We start from the raw sequence: 22,776 nt of genomic DNA on the forward strand, positions 1-22,776 counted from the left end.
GGCGTTGGTGTATATTGGTTCTACATATTAGGGTCAATGAAAAATTCTATCTGTCTGTCTCTTTATCTTTCTCTCTCTTTCTCGTCATATAAAAATATTATTGTTGTATTGTATTAAAATTTATTATGTTAACAAATTATAAATAAAGAAACAGTGATATGTAGTTTTTTGACCATATTTTTCCCTGAAGTATTAATATAACTTTAATCAAAAATAATAATATTTTACAATAGAGCAGTGGGTTAGAAAGGAACAAATTTCTCTTGTATTAAAAATTTGGGGAACATTAAATAAAAATATATAGATACATAGAGTGATCCATTTAACATAAGATACTCATAATTTCAAAAAAAAAAACAAACAAAAAATAACAACTAAAATATAATTTTGTTAAGTTGTTTACTCTTTTGAATGATGACATACATTTTTAATTACATATTCTGAAGCAGTATATTATTCTAAGTATTTCGATTTATAAAAATCTAATTTCAGATAAGTAATTTATTAGTTATAAGTATATAAATATGTGGTTTAGGGGACCAACATTTTTAGGAGTATAATATGTTGTTCCACTACACTACACTTTACTCATCTTAACTTCATATACTTATAAACTATAATCTACTTGTTCGAAATTCGATTTTTATACTACGAAGTTCTCCAAAAATATATATTACATACATTTTGTGATTATTAAGTATTTAAATTATAATTAGGAAGTAAGATTTTTAAATTATGATAACGATAAAAAAATAATAATTGATACCTATGTTTTTTTATTAAAATGTTTAATAACTTAAAATCATTTAGCAAAAATACTTTCTAATACATTAACAGTTTTTGAAATAATGAGTAGGTATCCTACGTTAAATAGATCACTCGTAGGTATATATTTATTTTGCTTTAAATTTATGTACAATCTTAGAATCCAAAAAAGTACTGTCTCTAATATTTACCGATGAATTATGATAAATATGGATGGACCAATGAAAGTTATCGCGGAACTGTTCTCTTGCCACTTATTTCCTAGTAATATTTTTTAATGTACGTACCTGTTATATTATTATACTTAGTTTGAATTAAAAACATACAATATATTTACATGGTCCATTTTTCAATTAAAATACTACATTTTTAAGATACTAATATACATGCATACGAGTATTAGATAAATTTCACTGGTACAACGGTACTTAATTTTTAATTTTAATATTTCTAAAATGTTTTGAAATATAAATTCTTCCTAAGTTAGTAACTATATCAATATTATACTTATGTTTGAAAAAGGCATTTTTTTATATTAAAGTTTTTGTCTTTCTAAAATTAATATAAATGTTATAATTTGTATATCTGCGATACTACCGATAATTAAAAAATACCATAAAAATGTAAATAAAAAAAACACATAAATAGTAATCAAAAATAGTGAAAAACATACCTATATTATGTTCACAGATAACATATATCCATATAGGTACACAGATAAACTACAACAATTATACTAGTTTATTATAAATTCAATAAAACATATATACGTGTAATTTATATAAAAAAAATATACGTAACGTACGAATTTTATAATCATCAGTTTGGGGATTCTATTATTCTAAAACTTGAGTATCAATAAGCAATACAAACTGCATAGGTACCTATCAAACATATCACATGAAAACAACATAACATAATATAAAATAATAACTTTAAAAAAATGCTAATTTCAATATTTTATTTTTATATGATATGATATTGAATGCAATAACTATAATATTGTTGTATGCATTCACTTTATAATTTATATACGTATAATAATTAACATATTAAGTAGGTACCTAAATTATATTATATCATCTTATATAACATGTTATATACTTACTATACTCATACGTAGATCAATAATTATAAGGTATACAATAAAGAGATGGTTAAAATACGTTTAATTTACAATTTATTTTTTTACTTTTATTCTTAGAAATATTTGATCAATACATATTACAAGTAAAATATGATATATACGTTTATTTACCAATAAAAATATATTGTATATAATACAATAACGACACATATGGATATTATAAAATTGTAATGAATTGTTATCAATCTGAAACAAAAATTGCATTTATAATATCATTCTAAAATTAAAATCGTATTTTCAAAATTTAATGAACTAATTAAAATACAAATATTATAAAAAAACTTATCCTTTGTATAATTTATTACCTAACCTGAAAAAGTGATGACACCTCATGTTATTATTTTTTTTTCGTCGCTATATCCTTGTGAAACACACAACAAAGCGAATTCACTTTTCATAGGACAGTCAATACCGTGGGCTGTGGGTCAATATCAGAATGAGACAACCAAAATATTTAATGAAAAATACGAGTGTAAAAATATAAACAATGATTAAAATGTGTAGAATGTTCATATCACTAAATATCGAAGAAATCGACGTTACGCCGCTTACACCTTATGATGTCAACATTCTCGTATTGTATCAATTCAAATTATTTTATAATAGGTTGACTAACTTTTTTAGTATTAATTCAATAATACAGTGCATATAATTATTTTATGCGTAGTCTATTATAATAAGATTATTTAAATAAAATAATATATAACTACCCGCTTCCCGAAAACAGAAAACGATTTTCCTTAAAACGATCATCATTTCATCCATTGGCGGAAGAAAACGTTACAACGATTTTAACGATTCTGTCGAGTACCTAATCACTTTATCGTTATGTGACTTCAGGAAACCATAAAGTTATTACTAGGCAGAATAATGATGATTGTTTTATTTGTTCTTTCATCAATAGAAGGGAGCTATTAATTATCACAGATTGACATATATTGGACAGTGGTTCTATACAAAAATTAAATTTTATACATTATGGAGCTTACAAGTAACAAATCGACATTCGGTGACTATATTAAAAAATAACTATATAATATATATTATAATATTATAATCTAGAACTACTTTTAATCAATAGTTACTCGACCCGTCAATCGAACTATTATAGACCACTTTTGAGTAGTTGTGCAAGATACAATACTACGATCATAAGGACAATGGATCAGTGTAATATGCTAGGAACTTATTTATTTTTGTCTATTGAAATTTTACCGCCAGGGTCATAATTTACTGTTGTTACTTATTTATCATTATGAAAAAATGAATTTAGGTACCTGTTTAGGGTATTATTATTTGTTTCGGGCATGTGCAAAGGATTTCCCATTAAGTATACCCGAAGTCCTTTCAAATACTTATCAAAATAGTCATCCCACGACAGTGTGCTCATATCGAAATCAAACAATATCTTGTCTCTCGGCGATAATTTGTTCATTAAGTTTTTGACGTTGTGATTATGGTACCTAACGTGGATTTGTTGATACGAACTCAAATTTTTAGCCGCTGTGTGCACTCGTTTGTAAAACTCGTTCAATCTATAAAAAAAAAATGTATTCGAGTAATATGTAATCGAGAATCAGAGCAAACGAAATATGTATAAAAATTAAAAAGCATACAATTTGGATAACTTGCCTGGATTCTTTTCCCATAAACCAAATGAACAAATCCACAACTTTCGCCGGAACTGTGTGTAAATAAAACGTCATTATCCAATAGATAAATATGCTATCAGTAACATAATAAAACGGCATCCATAACTGAAAACAATAATGGTACAGATTTTTAAAATGTGAATTTAAATGCAAATAATTTATTTATAATTATTAAAGTATGTTATAATTACAAAATTTGATGATGAAACGTTTTTTTCATTTTTAAAAAACTTTTCTCCCAACTGATTCCAAGAGCATGGTTTATAATTAGACGAAGCGTAATTGTAAATCAAAGTGTTAACTGTGTCTTTGGGTACTTCCTCATTGACAAACTCCGTTCTGTCAACCATAAATTTATTGATTTTTATATTTATAATATCAATAATTTTCAATTGATAAATAAGTTTCTATATTAAAATAAAAACCGTTAAAAAGTGTATTGTTTTAGAAGTGTGCAATTTGGATTTAAAAACTTCATAATGTATATTAGTAAATAAGTGTGAAAATTAGGTATAATAATAATTAACTTCATCAATTTGCATTAAAACAACAATAGTATTAACTATGAAGGTATTTTCCTAGAAGTAAATCTATAAATCTTAAAAGAATAATAATGAGGTGTCTTGGATCTATAAATTTTTAAATCAAATATTCCACATAAATTTAAATAGATTATTGTTAATTCCTTTGTTTTCATAAGATCTAGTAATTTTTTTGAGTTCACAGAATAAAGTATTAAACTTAAATGTCGTAAAAAAAAAAAATTAAGTGAATTTTTCAAAATGATATAAAGATGGTACGTCGTATAAAGGTTTGTTCATCAATTTTATAATCAAAATATTCTGTAGAACAGATTTTTTTATACAGTGGCCATAATAAACTAAATTAATAAAATTGATTGACTTTTGACAAAAATTGAACGAGCACACTCACATACCTGTTGCCAATTAACTCCCAGCATCCCACTACAAGAAGATTGACCAACATGTCAACAGGTACGATTTCAGCGTTAACGCTGCTAGACCCGTGAAAAACTCGTACTAAGCCGAGACCAGAACCAAGCGCACAACCGGTCAAATTATTCAAATCATTCGTCCAACCAGCTATTGGTTCATTAGCAGTGCCCAAGACTGCAGAAAATAAAAAAAAAAATCTATTATAATTCGTAAACTATGTTTGTCAATAAAACATTCTGCGCCGCCATAGGTCGTCCCACTCATACTCGTTCATATATAAATTAATATATTGGCCTGTAATTTTAAGCGACCCAGTGTTTCTACTTTCTATACGTATTTACAATATTAAGTATATTATTAAAGCCGATAAAACGATCGAAACAAAAAAAAATAATAGGTATGATAGATGTGGTCATATAAGTACGATTATTAATACAATTATATAAATAATATTCATAGATCCTAATATGATATAAATAATATTTATTTATAGCCACTAACTACACATAAATTGATATTGGTAAAAGTAAAACTATACGTTTATTATATTTTAACTACTTATTTATATTAGTCATATTTCACAACTATGAGCCATATTGCTTGTGACTAACCATTGACTTATGTGTTGTCAAAAGACCGCTTTACTCTATAGGTATAAGAAAAAATAGTTTGCAAATATTTTCATAAAAAATATAATATAACACCATAACCATGAATCATGATGTGTTAAATTGTTTCAATCATATAAAATAAACTAAATTGTAAAAAAATCTTCCAATTTTTTTCTGAAGACTTAAATAAATCATTTTGGTCTGTTATCAAAAAAAGTATATTTCCTATACTTAGGATAATTAATATCCGCAGTGGCAGCTCGTACTATGGGACATACGGGCACGTGCTCCACCTACAAAATTGAAAGAAAAAAAATAGTTTATATTAAATTAAAAATGAATAGATATTTCTTCCATCGTAATATATTTGGTACATTGTATTATTTAAAAATATAGAAAAAAAAATATATTATCAAATATAGGCGCTCCTACGTACAATACGTACATACAGGTTATACGGACATTGGGCGGCGTGCATAAATTCGTTGTGACCGGTTTCTAATTTTATTGTGATTTACGAGATTTTGTCGGTCTTACCTATCGTGGTCGTATTGTTATTATTGTCGATCGCGGCACAAAACAAACACTAATTATTTTATCTTAGATTATAGGAACATGATAATAATTAATCATTTAATCATTTTTATACAAAAAAATGAATTTTATTTTATTTTAAAAATCAACAGGAATTGCTAGTAAGTTCAAAGTTGTGATAATGGAAAAGGAGAGAAATATTTTTCACCACCTTCAATGAACTCCACGAGCCGCCAGATAGGTATCCTTGTCTATCCTTTCTATATAATTTTCAATATATGTATAGTATTTTAAAGAATCAGTTTTGCATAAAAAATAATTACCCGAAAATTCAAGAACAATGTGGTATGTTTAATTAATGTAGATAACACTTAATTAAAAAATATAAAACTTTACCAAATCCTGATCGTATAATACACGCAGGTAGCTCTGGTCCAGCTGATTGAATTATCTGCTCTGACAACGCTTTGGTAAACGTAATCACATCCGGCCATTCGGACACAAGCCTATAGAACAGTAAAATAGTTAATACTATTACTTATATAAGTAGTGAAAACATCTATTGTGATAAATAGTTAATATTTAATGCTTATTAATATATGTTGACTAACTATAATATTTCATTAAATGTAATATGAAGTAAATTATTATTATATTTTCATATTTGATATCTGATAAATGTCAAATATTGAGCGCACTTTTTTATTTTATTCGAAAGCATTTAAATTGTCTATAGACACAAAAAAATAGCAATTAGAAGAAATATTCGGTTTAAAATACTGAAACTTTTTTAAACTTAAAAATTATTAGTTCGGTATTCACATATTAAATTATAATAGAAACAAATCTAAGTCTTTATGAGGTATTCTGTATTAGATAACAAAACATATTTAGTCTCTATTGAAAAATTAAAAGTCAGTATATTATAATCAATAGTGGGCTTTTAAAATGTCAGAATTGCGCTCTCTTTAAATTTAAAAATAATATTCATTGGTGTGATCATGTACTTACCCCGAAGTTACTCGATTCAGGATGTAATCAGGAAGAGTTTCAACCATCTGGATAATGGTAGACGCAGCTATCGGGGAATTATAAAATTGTTCATACACGTCCAAGACTGAAGGGTTTGTGAACACGGACGACAAGTATACAAAGGCCTAAGAAAAGTAACAAAAATATAAACAAAAATATAAATATACATAATAAAAATATATTTATTTATATTATATAACAATTATTAATTAAAATATAATTGGTCATCAAGATTTAACTATTTCGGCATATTACTATTATATGTACTAAGACTACAAATTAAAGGTAGTTTGTAAAATCGAGCTTTTTACAAAAAATTGCAGACAATTTCATAAAATGAAATGCAAACCACTTTTTACATTTCGTGAAATATAAAAAAAGTTCATCAAATCGGTATTTTTACATAAGGTTATTCAAATATACAATTGAGCCATCAAATTTTTGCTTTACTCACTTTAATTAATTATTGTTGCCTGTTAGTATTATTATAATGTCTATATTTATTTTATACCTATTATATTTCCATATGTTTATTTTATTTCTATTTTTTTAACTGTGCCTGTATAAAAATCAGCTTATAACTATTATGTTTTGACTATTACTTATATGTATAAGAAATAATACAAATCAATACATGAAAAGTTGTAGATAGTAAAATAAAAAAAAAGTGTTATTATTATGGAATGAAAATAGTAAATGGTAAAAGATTATTTAATTATGTTGTTAATAAGAATAATTACTATTTCTTGAAAACTTTTGGAGGCATGAAAATTTCTTATAAATAAAGTATATGTAAAATATCATATTAAATTAGTCTTTAAAAAGTTTGTTTTGTATACATGCTATTAATGCAATGTAAAATAATTAAAAATCATCTATTTCCCACAAAATTGCACATCAACCATCTTTTCCCTCTCACCATAGGTATACCGAAAGAGACTCGACCTAACCTTGAGATTTTTAAAACGTTTTGTTAGGATAATCAAGTCTCTGGTGGCCCGGACATTGGTGCAGATAGCCATGTGCAACATGCAGTAAGGGTGATTATCGGACGTGGTCGCCGCCGCAAGGTGTATAACAGCATTTATTTTGGACTCAATCCTGCTCAAGTCAGCTTCGTCTAAGCCGATGTTTGGCTGAAAACAGTCCCCCTTCACCACTACCACTTGACTGCGGTACGTCGGATTTTCCATTTTCATGCGATCAAAAAACTATAACCAAAGGACTAATTAAATTACACATAATGGAATATAAAATAGTAATATAATTATTAATATCATATTATTATGCTATATAATACTGGATAAAATTGGAGACTTAAAAATATAGAATTTATACAATTATTCAAGGTTTTTATTTTTATAATAAAAAGAATAATATTTGTTTTTACTAATGAGCAGTGTTCTTACTACCTATTCACTATTGTATATTATGATCAATAAATAATTTTATTGTTTCATATCAAAAATCAAGGAATATAATAGTGTAGTAAACCAAATTATGGTATTAACAAGAACAATAACAAAAACAAATAAGGTAAATAGGGAGTAATTAATAGAAAATGGTTTTTATTCATAATTCTACATTTTTTTCTATAAATTAAAGATTTAAACACATAATTATTTATATGAAGCCTGCTAGTTATAGGCTATAGCACACGTATTAACATTTTTTTTATATTTTTAAAAGAGTTGAATACTCTATAATAGAGTCTTTTATACAGTATAAATATGTGTATGAGTTTCTTAACCTAGCTATGGATGGATAACTATATTACTAGACTAAGTTTTTACTCGCCATATTATAATATACTATATTCCTACATGTACAAGGACATCAGTAAACATTAGATTTAATCGCATTAAAATCACATTAAAAACAGATTATAATGACTTAATGATGAGACGCAAATTAATTTTTGGCTTTAATTCGTTTTTTAAAATTAACTGGGACACGTGTTACATCCGCATTCTAGTTGAAAGAAATACGTTTATCAAGATTTTATGGATAATAATTAATGGTATGAAATGTAATTCTTACGTCGTTGGTAATTTTAAAAATACATTATATTTTATACGATTCGTTTTTATTACAATTTTTTAGATCATGTTAGTTTGTATAATTATTTTAAAAAATTAAATGCCATTATTAATATTTTTAAGTCATAAAATGTTCTATTTTTTAAATATTTAATTAAAATATACTTAATATTTTACTGGGTTTCCCTGACTACGGCATAATTTGAAAAAAAATGCATATTATTTATGCTTCTGTGTGTCTTAAATCCAAGGAGATACAAGAAATTCACAAATAATTTTTTCAAAATGAAATGGTTAATTAGTTCTAAAATTTCCAATTGTATTTACTTTTATAGTTAATATATAATGACAGTTACGAAAAATATGTTTCAACTAAAATACTTTTTGTTGAGTAGGTAGGTACATTTAATTATAAAAATATACAATGTTTGTTGGAATTTTGTTATAGGTAAGTGTTAACTGATATTAACTCAAATACATCTAGTAAAATATAATTTTATTTACGAGTAAATTTATAATTCGTTAGATTTCATAAAAACAAATCAAAATAAAATCACCCACACTCTCCGTGATATCAAAAAGTTTTTAATTTATTTGTTTTACACGTATTTTAGAACTTTTCAACGATTGATTATAGCGTAGTATGAAATATGAATATTCAGTAAATTCAGATGGTATATTGTTTGGAGAACTTAAAAAATAAAAATAAAATGTCTGAATATTCATATTCAAATTAAGGCACATGAACATAAATAAAATACTTTACCTAAAATACATATTTACCCAGGTTCTTAAACTATTTATTTAATTAACGAATATGATTGAATTTTAAACAAATCATTATTAAAAACCGTTTGCTTTGTGACGTTTACAGTCTACGCCTATACTTTATTATAAAATGTCATTTTGCAATAGACTGCGGCATGTATTATCTTGACCTTTCATAATACGGTACAATTGTGACTGTTTTCTGTTTCCCAGTATCGCTATTGGCTTTTAAAGTTATAGCATGTAATTATGCATTTATGCATTAACTATAAATTTTGTTTATACCACGATCAATAGTATTGATTGCGTTGTTGGAAATTTTGCTCTTTAAAATTATTTAATTTTTTTTAAAAAATATTCCTAACAACAATAAAGTATTAATTTTAAATTCAACAATAATTAATTGTTCTTTTTATACTTAGAATACTATCAATTAACCTACATTTACATTTTTGTTTGACCTATATCGATATAAAAAAAAAATGGTTGTACTAGCATTAATAAAATTATAATATTTTCTAATTATTAATGAATGCATAAATAAATATTTATAAGTAATATATTAATAATTAATATTATTCATTTTCTCATTTAGAATAAAAATAATTTTTATACAAGTTATTAATCTATTTATTTACTAGATTATAAATCAGTTTCTACAGTCAAATGTTAAACATAACACAATAAGGTAAGATTGTCGATTTTTGTTGAGGTGTAAGTAATTTTTAAAAATAACATTTTGGGATACTGAAATGGTTGAAAATTATATAATGGTATAAAAATTTTAAATGGAAAACGGGTTATACTTTATAAGAGGTAATTTTTTAAATGCAATACACATATTATTGTTTTACATTTTTTTAAATATTTCTGAGCAATGTATACTACTAAATATACTTGAATACATGTTAAAGATATTATTGGTATTTCGTATTTAGTGTTTTTCGATCACTGTAACCTACTTTGATTTTTATAAACCTAATGAATAATATATTTTTAAGAGTATACGCCATATTTCATTATTATCAAATAACAATAATATTATCATTATAGTAATATTATTAAAACATAATTATTTTTTCGTTGTTTAATGCTAAGTAAAAAATTCCATTTGAAGTTAAAACGACTAGAAAATTATCAATTTTATTAAATAATTATAAATATGTAAGTACTTAATTATCTTTAAATAATTTTAAAAACTAGTTTCAGTAGTTTCAGTTTAAATCACACATTCGTCCACTAAAAGTATAAAATTATAAAATTAATTAATTACCGGACTAGTAAACATTTCTTTGACCCTTTCATTTGGATTTTGACCATTCAATGGTCTCACAACCAAATAAATTGTATTTAAATCACGACATGACCTAAAGAATAAACGCAATAGTAAAAGGTTTGTTAACAATAATATATTTTAAAAATATTTTACTTACATACCTTAAAAGTTTTTCAATTAAAACTTTCCCAACAAAACCCGTTCCTCCAGTTATCAGAATACTAGAACCACGAAAACATTTTTGAATTTGACTCTCAGGTGATTCTTGGAGATCGTTTATAAAATCTTGTATAAAAATATCACCACCTTCCATCTCAATAATTATTAGTATATAATCAAAAATTCTCAGTTCGTATCGAAGTACGTTTTACTACCACCTATTAACAATTATTATAACGAACTAGAATTATGAACAATCTGTACATATATACAATAACTTTATGTATGCTAATAATACAACAACCTACTGACCATAATACATTATAATTTCGTACAGCACATCAATATTTTCACCGTCGCATTATAGTCCGTATACTGTTTATAAGTAGACGCTTATTCTAATGCATAAATGTATAATTTAAAACTATATAGCTAATTATATTATACAGCGTGTTACTGTTATCTACTGCGTCGTTTAGCCATTCATATCTAACGGTTGTAACGATCATACGTCATCACAACACATGATATATTTTAACCTTGTACAAAATTAATTAAATAGGTACTAAAATAAAACCAGTAAGGGATGGGATGATCTCATGAGCGTAGATGATCAATGATTTGTGATAATTACAATTTTTTATTTGTTAACGTTTTACATGTTATTATAATAAACGATTGACTTGCTAAATATTAATTGTGTAAGGTGTATAATATTTCAATGTATGTACTTAGTACTTACTAGTTAGTATCTACCTTTACCTACTAACCAGCTACTTCAGTCTCTTGAAAAAAAAATATCATAAATATAATTCATACCTATTATTTTTTATTATATTTATATGAAATTATAATAATTATAATAAAAAGTCAATAAATAATTACGATGGTATTTACTATGCCATTATTGCCTCATTTTGACCATCATATATTATAATATGTATCATAATAATTCATAGTATGTTTGTATTGTAATGAAACGACATGTCAATATAGCAATGTGTCAATGTCCAATAATGCAAGTGTATAGCCTATGCTCTATTGCCTATACATTTTAGTGAAGTTGTCATAAAAAACTAATGTGGTTCTAACCTGATAATGTTTTTTTAGTTAACTAGATAAACTAATGATAAAATGTTTAATGTTTATAGAATTTTCAGCTTAAGTAAGAAAAGAAAATTAAACATTGGATGAATTGTTAACTAAAAAACATTTGTAAATTTTTAAAATTCGAATGAATTTTAATGAACTTTAAACTTTAAACGCTCATTAAAATAAATGTGACTATGTACTTTGGATATTTTTCTATTGCTGCAAGAAAAACGCATGAGAAACTTTACATTAAATTTCCAATCATCTTGAATCGCATACAAATATATTTTTATCAAAATAGAAACAAAACTAAAATATAGAAATATTTCAAATGTTTATAAATAATACCAAAAAACAAATATATGTAAAATTATATCATGTTTAGTTAATTTAATAAAAGTATTTTTTAAAAATTTGAAGTCTTAAAGAGTTTTCATTTTTAATTTCAATACATAAAAACATAAAGAATTTGCTCAAAAACTGATGTTATACAAATACTCACGGTTTTCCGTGATTATTTTTTAGTTATTCCCAATTAATTTGAAATTTATTTTGAATTTTTTTTACTTTTTCTACAATAAGACAAGTAGTAAAAATACCAACGAAATTCAATCTGCTATCAGAAATTATGTACATAGGTAGTTGAAATTTCAAAAAATTTAAAAACACACATAATTGTGAAACCAATGGTTCATTACAGTATTTTTTCTATATTCTATCCAGCAAAATAATCTAAGCATCCACATCCCACGACTGTATACCATCAAGACCGGTTTCGCTATGTCAATAAGCTGGTGCAAGGAGATGCGAAAAAAACGAATATTCTCTGGGTCCTGGACTGTGGTCTGTTTTTCCACTGAACAGAGTAGGTATAATAATATTATGTTTACTCCATTCCGAAACTAAAATCGATTAATAAGACAAAGCTAAGTTTTGCGCCGGCAGTCGCGAACGATAATTTTATCAACATTTTGATGTTACTAAAATCGTTCGGGTTTTAATTTTAGTCGCTAAATGTATCGATCCATTTGCAGTGGTAAAAAAAATGTAGAATCTTCTTCAAGACTACACTGCATTGAAAAATTGTACGTGCAACCGGTTATGAGATCAGCATTCCGAAGCAAACTTACTATATACGCACATACGACAAAGGTACCTATATAAGCATAATACTATTTCATATTGCATAATAGTATTGTTAACATGGGTAAGTATTATACGACTATACGTATAACCTATCGCATTTTATTATAAACGTGTTCAATTCACTTGCCTGCATCGGCATTCATACAAAAAGATTTAAGGATTGAATTATTTCTAATCAAATAATAACGAGTTCATGTATCGATTTAATAATATAAACGCGTCAAGAAAAACCTGTTGATGACGCAAAACACCCTTCGCAAACACTTGAAGATACCAATTATATTTAATCTACAATGGTATTTTTTGCAGTTCTCATAAAGTCTATAGGTAATAATATTAAATACATTTAAGTATGTATATTGTAAAATGTAAATACAAGAGCTAATTAATTGCTTGAGAGAACGTATTTCAGTCATTTTACCAAATCAAATAACACAACACCGAACGAAAGCTACACTTGTAGAAATGATTTATCAGAAAGCGTAACACGACGATATTTTATACAATTTAATTTTGTTATTATGATAGTGTTTCGCTGCTATAATGGTTGCCTAATATGTGAGTACAATGGCGTAAATGCTACATTTTTTTTTACATTTTGTGTGCGATATTCACAAATAAAAAAGCTTCCTTTGCTTATCTATACAACTGTTGATTATATCAACTTGAAATTGGCTTCTCTAGAAATTTTATTTATCGAAAAAACAAATTACTAAATCACAAATAAAATATCTACTTCATAAATCGTATCAATCAAGTTTAAAAAAAAATTAATTGATAAAAACTCCGAAAAATATTTTTTGAACGTATAACCGGTAATCAGTAAATAACGAAAAAAAAATACATCTGGTAAAAAAATATCTGTCTGGTAAAAAATGACACTGTAAAAAACGACAAGGTTAAGAACGAAAAAATTATAATTTTGAAGGTGACACGAAGACGAAAATTTATAAACAATTCGAATTGTGAAAATAAGAGCATTCATAATTCAATTTCAATATCAATTTCAATTTTATGGTTTTCAATATAAATACATTAAGTTTAACTATACAGTAAAAACTCGATTAACTGTCACTCATCGTAGTAAAAATAGGTGTAAATACAACTGATAATATTAGATAATATTAACCTAACCTATCGTTCATTGATAACATTAATTTACAATACAATCGAACGACTCGAACTTGAGGATGTGCAAGTGAATTTCTTTAGTCAACACAAAAACCAAATCCGAACCGACCACGGCAGATATGTAACATGGTACACAAAAATGAAATACACTCACAACACCAAATTGTGATTGCAACTACCCTAAGTCCAAACAATATTTTATATCATCAAGCATCAGCGGATGTCGGATGCCGGATGCTCAAATAGAAAATACAATGAAAGCTTGAAAGAGTAGTTCAATGTGACTTCGAGTGAAGTGGCTAACAAATTTCGATTCTATAAATTATTAAATATAATAGCTACCACGCGTTACCTTGTTATCTATGTAAGTCTAAATTCTACTACCTAATGCATTATTATATTATTATTGTGTTATTCACTTTCGTTGTATTGTATTTTTGTATTTCTGTTTTACTGTTATCAATTATTCGACTAATGTTTGTTATAATTACTTAATATATTTACAACACTAATTGTACAACAGTAGTTCTGTACTAATCATTATAAACGCCTTACAAATAAATAAATAATAGTACTTACACAGAATAAATACTTACGCTTGAGAAGGATGATAAAAACGATAAATGTTCGCTTTAACCATAGACATATAAATTAAAATTTATGTCAATGACTTTAACATATTGTTTGGTTTTAATTTTCTTATTAATTCTGTAAGTATGATACGGTCGAATCACTCATTGGAATAGAAAATTATCAATAATTTAAAAATAATAACGCGCCAAAATGTATTCATAATGTCTAGCTTGTAGTTGGTCACAGTGCATTTTTTCTTATCGACCACGTTGTTTCCTTATCAAGAAAAGAATAATAATATCAAATTACAATAATAGTTAAGTTCATGAAAATATTGAAAATATTGAAATTGAATATCAAATAATATCAATTGACAATTTATTTTAATAATAAATATTTTATTATTTATTACCAAGAACAGCATTCAACTATTTAGATCATCCAACAATATTTATTTATATTATTATTTATTATTGTTATTTATTGTTTTAAATAAAAACAATTTGATAATATTCTTTGAAATCAATTTTTATAACGAATGATTTTCGTATTCCAATTATGAGGGTCATCGAATTTTTCAGCGGTATCGGTGGAATGCATTTCGCCCTGAAAGGTAAAACAACAGTATTGTAAATAGGACATTTTTAAATACATGATATAGCATGATAATGCTTAGATAGGTAACTGTGGTTGAGGGTTGTAAATGTTAATTTTTTCCAGAATGCGACTTAAAAAATTTTGAAGTCGTCCTAGCTGTAGATATAAATACAGTAGCAAATGCAGTATACAGACATTTTTTTCCATCAACTAACCTAAGAGATTTGAACATCCTTTCACTTAGTCCAGAACAGTTTGATGCATACTGTCCAGATATATTATTGATGAGCCCACCATGTCAACCTTTCACAAGGCAAGGGAAGCTTTTTAATTTATAGCTGTGAAAAACACAATTATTCAAAAAATGTATTTTTCATGTTTTAATTTAATTTTTAGAAACGGTCTTGTCAAGGATATTAATGATGAAAGAACTAAGCCACTGCTGCACATTATTGAAAACATAATTCCTAAATCACAATCACTTAAATACATTTTACTGGAAAATGTTAAAGGATTTGAAAGTTCTTTGGCTAGAGATAAATTAGTTGCTGCTTTGACCCAGTCAGGTTTTACATTTAAAGAATTTCTTCTGAGTCCCGTGCACTTTGGCATATGCAATTCAAGATTGAGGTATTATTTATTAGCCAAGAAGAAACCATTAGAATTTGCAATACCCTTACAAAATGATATTGTAAGTTATTTAGAAATTAATCTAACAAAATTTATAATATTTAAAATTGCTTATCTTTTACTAAACTTTGTATCCATTTACCAATTTTGAAGAAAATTATGTTTACTGATCTTTAAACAGTATCCCAACAACCAGTATACTTGGAAAAATATTTGGTACTGATAATACTTACCAAGACGTTAAAAAATATCCTTGTACTTTGGTTGTTGATAGAGATGATAGTAAATATGATACAAGTTAAAGAAATGACCAATATTCTAATGAATATAGAAGTATTTAGAATACCTATTTACAATTTGTAGTCCATTTGATTTTTTTCTATTCTTGGTAAATACACGTCATAGGAGGCTGTTAGATCTGAATTACTCATAATTTTTAACATTTTATAATTATCTATTATAGTTCTATTATAACAAGTTAATATCCAATGACGTATAGTTTATAGATACAAGCTGTTCTTGTAATTAATATTTAAGTAATCAACTAGTAGTCATAAACATTTTCATTTTCTTTATAGTTTACCAACACTATAAGATTTCTTCATACTTACAAATTGTTTTTAAATATTGCACATTGCATTATGTAATTGTGTATATTGCAACAATAAAACTACAGCTTAATATTTTTACCAGAGATTTAGACAAGCTTATTTATAATTGAATTAAAAAAAACTCAAATATAAATTAATTTCATGTATTCTCTAACAGTTTTTATTTGAGTCATCAAAATTGTATCATTGATTAAAAATACTATAGAATTTATTATCAATGATATTAATATATTATATTTAAAATTTGAAACAATGTAATAGTTATATTTTACATAATTTCAAATGATTATAAAAATGTGTAATCAATATCAAACATAAATATATATTTTTGTATAGATAACTGAAAATACTTGGGACGATAAATTGTGCAGCAGTGTTACACAAGTTTCTGACGTACTGAGCAAATCCGATGCAGAATTAGATGAATATTTGATTAATGACAAGCAACTATTGAAAGGAGGAAAAGCTTTGGACATAGTTACCAAACACAGTAAGAGGTCATGTTGCTTCACTCGTTCATACAGTTCATATTTATGCGGCACAGGTTCTGTGTATTCCAGTCTATGTGAAGAAAATATTAAAGAAATTATTATGAAAAATGACAATAATTTAGAAGTGCTAAAAAGTTTAAAATTGAGGTTTTTTACACCGGCAGAAGTTGCAAAGTTTATGTGTTTCCCTGTATCAGATTTTCCAGTCAGCAATAAAAAGGCATACCAACTTCTAGGAAACAGTATAAATGTTTATGTTGTTTCACGGTTATTATGTTTGTTATTGCCTTAAACTCTTAACTGTGTTACTGTTTTACATAATTATATTTATATATGTTGAATGTAAACTAATACATTTTCCATATGTGTTGTTAATAAAGTAAATTCTAAAGTATTTTATATCGTGAAATATTTGTTTAGATATTCTTTGATCAAGGACATTGCAATACATTTTGAATTAATCAAACAGAACTATTTGATTAATAATTAAAATTATATTCTTATCTATTAGAATATTCATTTTTTGTATAGTTGCAACAGGTTCTAGTAACTTTTACGTTGATAGGTAGGTACTTACTTATTTCAATGGTAAAAAGTATATAACTAGTTTGAAACTTAATTTAACACACAATAGAAAATGGATAAACAAAAGTTTAATATATAATATATGTACATATTATATAAATAGTGATATATGACAATTTTTATGAATTGTATAATCTGTGAAATGACTAAAATTAATGATGTGAGTATTATTGAAATTGAGAATTTATTGTTACAAAAAAAGAAAAATAAACTTTAAAATAATGTAAACAATAGTTTATAGGTATTTAGATGAACGTCTGTAAAACATGATAATTTAAGTACTACTATAACTTAAAGCATATATTATAGTAGCATGTTGAAAATGGCTGCCTAACATAATAATTGAACATAATTGTAATTTAATTCTTACATTACATATCAGTCCATAATATAAATTTGCTCTATTTTCCGAGCGCTTTTTGCATCTCAGCTGATTTTTGAATTTTGGCCATCTCTTTTTCTATAAAAAAAAATAACAATAATAATATAAAAGTAAACTAAAATAATGTACTAAGCTAGTGAAGTATTTTATTAGATAAATATAAATTCAGATGTATTCAATAAAAAAAAATAACTAAAGAAAAATTTACCTTTTTTCTCATCCTCCCTCTTTTTTGCAGCTTCAGCACGTTGTTGTTTAATAATTGCTAATCTTGCTAAATCTGCTCTTGCTTCATCTGTTTTACCTTCAGCTTGCAGTTTTTGATAATGCAGTTTTTTTCGTTGTCTTTCAACTTCTTCTCTGTGAACAATATCAAGCATATATTATGTAAATTATATTTAAAAACAATAAAAAATAAACATTATCAACCTTTCACGTCTAGATAACTGAGCTGGTTCTGCTGTATCTAAGGTTTCATTAAGCGTAGCTAATTTCTTTGCTTTTAACTGTCTCCTATTTGGATTTTCGATTTGTATCAGACCAGCAACACCTTTTTTATTCTGGCAAAAAACAAAAAATTTAAAATTTTCATTGCCTAACTATATCTATTATAAGAGAAATTATAATTACATCGTCAGATTCTTCTTCGGATTCGCTTTCACTCTCCGTTTCATCTTCACTATTACTCTTGTCTCCTTTGGTCGCTGGTTTTTCTTCTTCTTCGCTAGACGATTCATCATCGCCTCTGTTATTTTTCTTCCACCTTCTTTCCTGTTCTTCACGTTTTCTCTGTTCTTCTAGTTCTTCGGGGTTTGTAAACCTACGACTCCTTCCTTTGTGATTAGTCCATTTGCCTGTAGAAATCAAACAGCAAAACCGATTGATCAAAAAATTATTTTAAAAAAAAAAACCACATCGTTTCAATATTTTGACCGAGAACAAAAGAATTGTACGTTCGAAGAAACTATTGCGATTTACATACCTCTGGGCATTTTGCAAATTTAAGGCTTTCGTTCGGCGATGAAAAAGTAATTATCGATAGTAACGCGCTAATCGAACACAAAAACAACTGGGCCGTGTGCACGATCTATTTTCAAATTTTAGATTTCAAAATGGTTTTGAGGGACAAGACACTGGTGCTACAGTCTATATCAAAAATGTATTTATCAAAATATTGACGTCGATGATAAAATTCACTATGTTTTATTCTATGGCCGTGTTATATTTATTATTGCATCAGACTCGCGGTCATAGAAAAAACGGCCGTGGCAAAGAGGATGTATAAACACGTATGTGGCGCGATACCGTTACCACGGCATCCGCGTGTTTGCCGACACAAACAATAATTATTACTATTTAGTATTTACATAATAATATTTGGTATTTATTTCGTACACTTGAAGGTGCGCGCAGAAATCCTAGATTATTATAAAAATTTAAAAGGTTATTGGCCATTATAGTTGTTTATTGTGCAATCTTTACCGTTTATGTTTTTTTTAAAAAAAAAAAAAAAATCATATCACCGACCGAGTCTTTGGGTAACCTAACCTAACCTCGCGGATGTGATTCGTGCGTAAGACAACGACAAGAAAGTATCAAAAATATTTAAGAAATACGCGCGTTTCACTATACCTGCTATAGCGTAGAAGTGTTGAAGCACCGATTTTCCGTAATGACACGCACACTTTTAAATACACGATATTATAAATAGCAAATAATAACGAAAGCCTAGATTATTAATATTTAAATATTATTGTAGTCGGGCGTTTTATATTTTTAATAAATTATTAATTATCTGATGTCGAATTATTAATCTCTCGAATTTATTTTGTATGATATTATACGATAGTTCCTAAATGACAAACAATAACAATCCGTAGGATTGATCCCGCGTGGACGGAAAATATTCGAATAAGTAATCCAAATATGATTGTAGAGGTGGACGAAATAAATTATTAGCAAATCGCCTACGTCATAGTTGTTTTTGAGTATTTGCTAATTGCTATTTGTAGTGTTATCGTACGTGTGCATAGTTTGACGTCCGCAATATTGATGGCTGCAAAGAATGCAAAGACGTGATTAACCAGCTACAATACATTCGGAAATTCCAGCTGATAATTTATTATTTTAATTAGGTAGTGAAAGTCTTGAAATACCTAGTTGAACTATGTTTAAGTTTAATATTCTTAAATGTTAAAATTGATTAAAATATTGCAACTTGTATGGTTGTCATTTCTACAATGACTCATTGGCAATAGGTGATTTTATTAAACAATGCGCACCTGGGGGACTTCTTGGAACTTTGGGTAAAAAAATCTATATTCTATAAATAGTTACTTGACAATAAAGTCAATAAAACGATGTATATTATGACTTATGAATGTAATAAATAATACAAATACAAAATAACTTCTTAATAATTAGCTTAGTGTTAATTAATTTATTTTATTGAATAACTTTACTAAAACTATAATAAAGTTAGGTAGCCAGGTAGGTACCGAAAATTGTTTGATTTGCTAAGCTTTCAAGCGTTGCTTTGTTTTCACCAATATTTTTGAGAATAAATCATCTAAATATTCGAATTTAGAAGTCAATTGTCTAAAGGCGCCGAACAAATAAATTTCAGAGCTATATTTTAAAATACATAGGTAAGTGAAAATATCAAATAGAATAAGTAGGTATAGCTAGGTGATTTATATTGTTTCCGACCAAAACTAAAAACTCGAATTACTATTAAGTATTCGAAAGTTATATTATTAGAAATTAAAAAATAAATAAAATGAGATGAATAATTCTTTAAATTTTTAAAAAGTTTTTGATTTTTAAATACAAATACATTCAAGACAGTATTAAAGATAATCCAATAAAATTGTATTTAAATACATATACTCGGATGCTTAACAACCGCTAATTGTTTAATAGTTTAATTGATATTAAAATATTTTCGAATTATTAAATAAATCACATTTATGTTTATTTTCAGTACCTTTATATAATATCTGTACTATTTATAATTCGGTAGATTGTAGGTAGTAATGTAGTATCAATTTATAATGACACTTAAAATGTGCCATCACAATTTTCAATTCGTAATTAGTAATAACTAATTATTAGTAACTAATAATAAAATTAATTGTCTTACCTGTATGCTCGTACATACCATAGTTATACACCTAAATAAGAATATTTAAAATGTATTACCTAACAGATATTTTTCTTGAAATTAATTACAATTTATTTTAAACACTTCCTGGCGTGCTTGTAACTTACTGTATTTAAACACAGTTTTAAAAAAATGGATTTAAAATATTTGACTAAAGAACTGTTGTAACAGATGCATGTGCTGTGTGCTTATTTTATAATTTATATTATTAATATGTATAATACTTTTATATATTATATATCTATGTATCATATAAAAACATATAAATAAAACAATAAAATAACAATCGTATTTTATAAATTTCGCGTTGATAATCATGACGTATCGGAATGGTCCCTAATTTATAAATCTCGATTAAACGAATTATATCGTCTGTTCAAATGGCCGATGGCGTATAGGTACTTCGAATATGATGGATTGATCAGGATTTGTTACTTTACAAAAGTATATTATCTGTATATAATGATACCAAGCGGTTAGTGTCATAGTGAGTACTGAGTACACTTCTCCGCCGACTCGTGCGGCTTTTACGGGTAGAAGCAATGTTGTAACGATCTTCAACATGTCATCGGTTTGGTATAATCATCGATCGATTCTATTTTTATTGGTTCATTTTGCACTTGAACAATTTTTTACTGTCGATAATTTACCATTTTTTACCAAAGAAATATCTTATAATATATTTTTATAGTATAAATTACGTCATGATATGATGAACGTTATTTTAAGCCCCCTTTCGATACCCGTTGTGATGTTGTAATAATGTACATCGTGGTTTTTTTTTTTTTTTTTGTAGAAACGATGGCCGACAGCGTACCAGTGTCGGATGTCGTGTGCGTCGACGACATGGGTAAAGCCAGAGTCATGGAACCCGTGTTGGCAGACAAGGTGGCAGGTCTGAGGGACAAATGCGCAGAATTCACGAACGGTAATCACGGGACTATACGGACGGCTGCCGAGAAATCGAAATATAATTTTCGTTTTTTGTATTTCAGATATAGAGGTATACCGCGAGTCGGTTGACACGTTCATTGGCGTCATGGACCATCTGGCCAAACAGGTGGAGAGGGAAAAGCGAGATGCGATCGTCGTGTCGAACAAGTTGGCGTCGTTGCCCAACAAGGCGGAAGAAGAAATCGCCAAGTTAAAAGTAACTGTGCGGGGGCTGGGGTCGGGCTTTTCGGATTCCAAATCGTAGTGCTATGTTGAACACCGTGTCTAACAGTTTAATATTTTTCTGTTTCAGTCGCAAATCGAACAAAAGACTACGGAGCTCGAACGTTACAGGATAGAACACCGGTCGCTGCAAAAAATCGAATCCGACCAAACGGATTTAATAAATCGGTTATCGTTTCAAAATTAAACGGTTTTGGATAACTCGCAGTGCGAGTTATTCACTTATTCATGAACAAAGGCATAACGATACAAATGAATAG

The 22,776-nt window shown here is 26.9% G+C and overlaps 4 protein-coding genes and 1 long non-coding RNA gene across 18 annotated transcripts; 3 read left to right on the plus strand and 2 right to left on the minus strand.

Moving 5' to 3' along the window:
• Positions 1–1,490: 1,490 nt before the first annotated feature.
• Positions 1,491–15,415, minus strand: LOC114125938 (fatty acyl-CoA reductase wat-like). Of its 7 annotated transcripts, XM_027989757.2 has the most exons (12): positions 15,294–15,415; positions 14,905–15,157; positions 10,942–11,157; positions 10,778–10,871; positions 7,648–7,908; positions 6,677–6,822; positions 6,062–6,171; positions 4,502–4,694; positions 3,756–3,903; positions 3,545–3,669; positions 3,190–3,447; positions 1,491–2,098 (listed from the first exon to the last, which is right to left on the minus strand). In XM_027989757.2, the coding sequence occupies exons 3-12, from the start codon at positions 11,091–11,093 to the stop codon at positions 2,020–2,022; spliced, it is 1,566 nt and encodes a 521-aa protein (XP_027845558.2). In that variant the 5' UTR covers positions 11,094–11,157; positions 14,905–15,157; positions 15,294–15,415; the 3' UTR covers positions 1,491–2,019. The 7 variants fall into 7 exon arrangements, 6 of the variants coding, with proteins under 6 accessions (XP_027845558.2, XP_050057197.1, XP_027845563.2 ...); XM_050201240.1 differs by lacking the exons at positions 14,905–15,157; positions 15,294–15,415 and adding an exon at positions 11,252–11,365; XR_007604230.1 differs by lacking the exons at positions 14,905–15,157; positions 15,294–15,415 and adding an exon at positions 2,223–2,330 and having other exon boundaries at positions 2,021–2,098; positions 10,942–11,241.
• On the plus strand, positions 10,111–14,878 carry LOC126550191 (uncharacterized). Its single transcript, XR_007604231.1, has 3 exons — positions 10,111–10,192; positions 12,755–12,896; positions 13,039–14,878. It is a non-coding gene; the product is annotated as an uncharacterized LOC126550191 (long non-coding RNA).
• Positions 15,347–17,619, plus strand: LOC114125940 (tRNA (cytosine(38)-C(5))-methyltransferase). Its single transcript, XM_027989765.2, has 4 exons — positions 15,347–15,494; positions 15,602–15,791; positions 15,875–16,169; positions 17,056–17,619. The coding sequence occupies exons 1-4, from the start codon at positions 15,440–15,442 to the stop codon at positions 17,500–17,502; spliced, it is 987 nt and encodes a 328-aa protein (XP_027845566.1). The 5' UTR covers positions 15,347–15,439; the 3' UTR covers positions 17,503–17,619.
• On the minus strand, positions 15,383–19,509 carry LOC114125941 (28 kDa heat- and acid-stable phosphoprotein-like). Of its 3 annotated transcripts, none has more exons than XM_050201244.1 (6): positions 19,160–19,509; positions 18,808–19,031; positions 18,607–18,737; positions 18,386–18,537; positions 18,166–18,255; positions 15,383–15,487 (listed from the first exon to the last, which is right to left on the minus strand). In XM_050201244.1, the coding sequence occupies exons 1-5, from the start codon at positions 19,167–19,169 to the stop codon at positions 18,197–18,199; spliced, it is 576 nt and encodes a 191-aa protein (XP_050057201.1). In that variant the 5' UTR covers positions 19,170–19,509; the 3' UTR covers positions 15,383–15,487; positions 18,166–18,196. The 3 variants fall into 3 exon arrangements, with proteins under 3 accessions (XP_050057201.1, XP_027845568.1, XP_027845567.1); XM_027989767.2 differs by lacking the exon at positions 15,383–15,487 and adding an exon at positions 16,853–17,280; XM_027989766.2 differs by lacking the exon at positions 15,383–15,487 and having other exon boundaries at positions 17,842–18,255.
• A 67-nt stretch (positions 19,510–19,576) lies between these two features.
• LOC114125942 (intraflagellar transport protein 20 homolog) lies at positions 19,577–22,730 on the plus strand. 6 transcript variants are annotated; one of them, XM_050201249.1, is made up of 4 exons: positions 19,577–19,750; positions 22,137–22,268; positions 22,336–22,490; positions 22,587–22,730. In XM_050201249.1, exons 2-4 carry the CDS (start codon positions 22,142–22,144, stop codon positions 22,701–22,703), a joined length of 399 nt encoding a protein of 132 aa, XP_050057206.1. In that variant the 5' UTR covers positions 19,577–19,750; positions 22,137–22,141; the 3' UTR covers positions 22,704–22,730. The 6 variants fall into 6 exon arrangements, with proteins under 6 accessions (XP_050057206.1, XP_050057203.1, XP_050057205.1 ...); XM_050201246.1 differs by having other exon boundaries at positions 19,580–19,846; XM_050201248.1 differs by having other exon boundaries at positions 19,580–19,769.
• Positions 22,731–22,776: the final 46 nt, after the last annotated feature.

This window comes from Aphis gossypii, chromosome 2 (genome assembly GCF_020184175.1).
Source record: "Aphis gossypii isolate Hap1 chromosome 2, ASM2018417v2, whole genome shotgun sequence".
Classification (NCBI taxonomy): Eukaryota; Metazoa; Arthropoda; class Insecta; order Hemiptera; family Aphididae; genus Aphis; species Aphis gossypii.

Coding starts and splice junctions, on each gene's coding strand:
- LOC114125941 (XM_050201244.1), bottom strand. Junction 18,538..18,606: donor CAGTTATCTAGACGTGAAAG/GTTGATAATGTT, acceptor TATTGTTCACAG/AGAAGAAGTTGAAAGACAAC. Junction 18,256..18,385: donor GAGGGAGGATGAGAAAAAAG/GTAAATTTTTCT, acceptor TTTTTTTTATAG/AAAAAGAGATGGCCAAAATT.
- LOC114125938 (XM_027989757.2), bottom strand. CDS start 11,093: ATGGAAGGTGGTGATATTTTTATACAAGATTTTATAAACGATCTCCAA. Junction 10,872..10,941: donor TTAATTGAAAAACTTTTAAG/GTATGTAAGTAA, acceptor TTTATTCTTTAG/GTCATGTCGTGATTTAAATA. Junction 6,823..7,647: donor AACGTTTTAAAAATCTCAAG/GTTAGGTCGAGT, acceptor TACTTTTCTTAG/GCCTTTGTATACTTGTCGTC.
- LOC114125940 (XM_027989765.2), top strand. CDS start 15,440: ATGAGGGTCATCGAATTTTTCAGCGGTATCGGTGGAATGCATTTCGCC. Junction 15,495..15,601: donor AATGCATTTCGCCCTGAAAG/GTAAAACAACAG, acceptor AATTTTTTCCAG/AATGCGACTTAAAAAATTTT. Junction 15,792..15,874: donor CCATGTCAACCTTTCACAAG/GCAAGGGAAGCT, acceptor TTTAATTTTTAG/AAACGGTCTTGTCAAGGATA.
- LOC114125942 (XM_050201249.1), top strand. CDS start 22,142: ATGGCCGACAGCGTACCAGTGTCGGATGTCGTGTGCGTCGACGACATG. Junction 22,269..22,335: donor ATGCGCAGAATTCACGAACG/GTAATCACGGGA, acceptor TTTGTATTTCAG/ATATAGAGGTATACCGCGAG. Junction 22,491..22,586: donor AAGAAATCGCCAAGTTAAAA/GTAACTGTGCGG, acceptor TTTCTGTTTCAG/TCGCAAATCGAACAAAAGAC.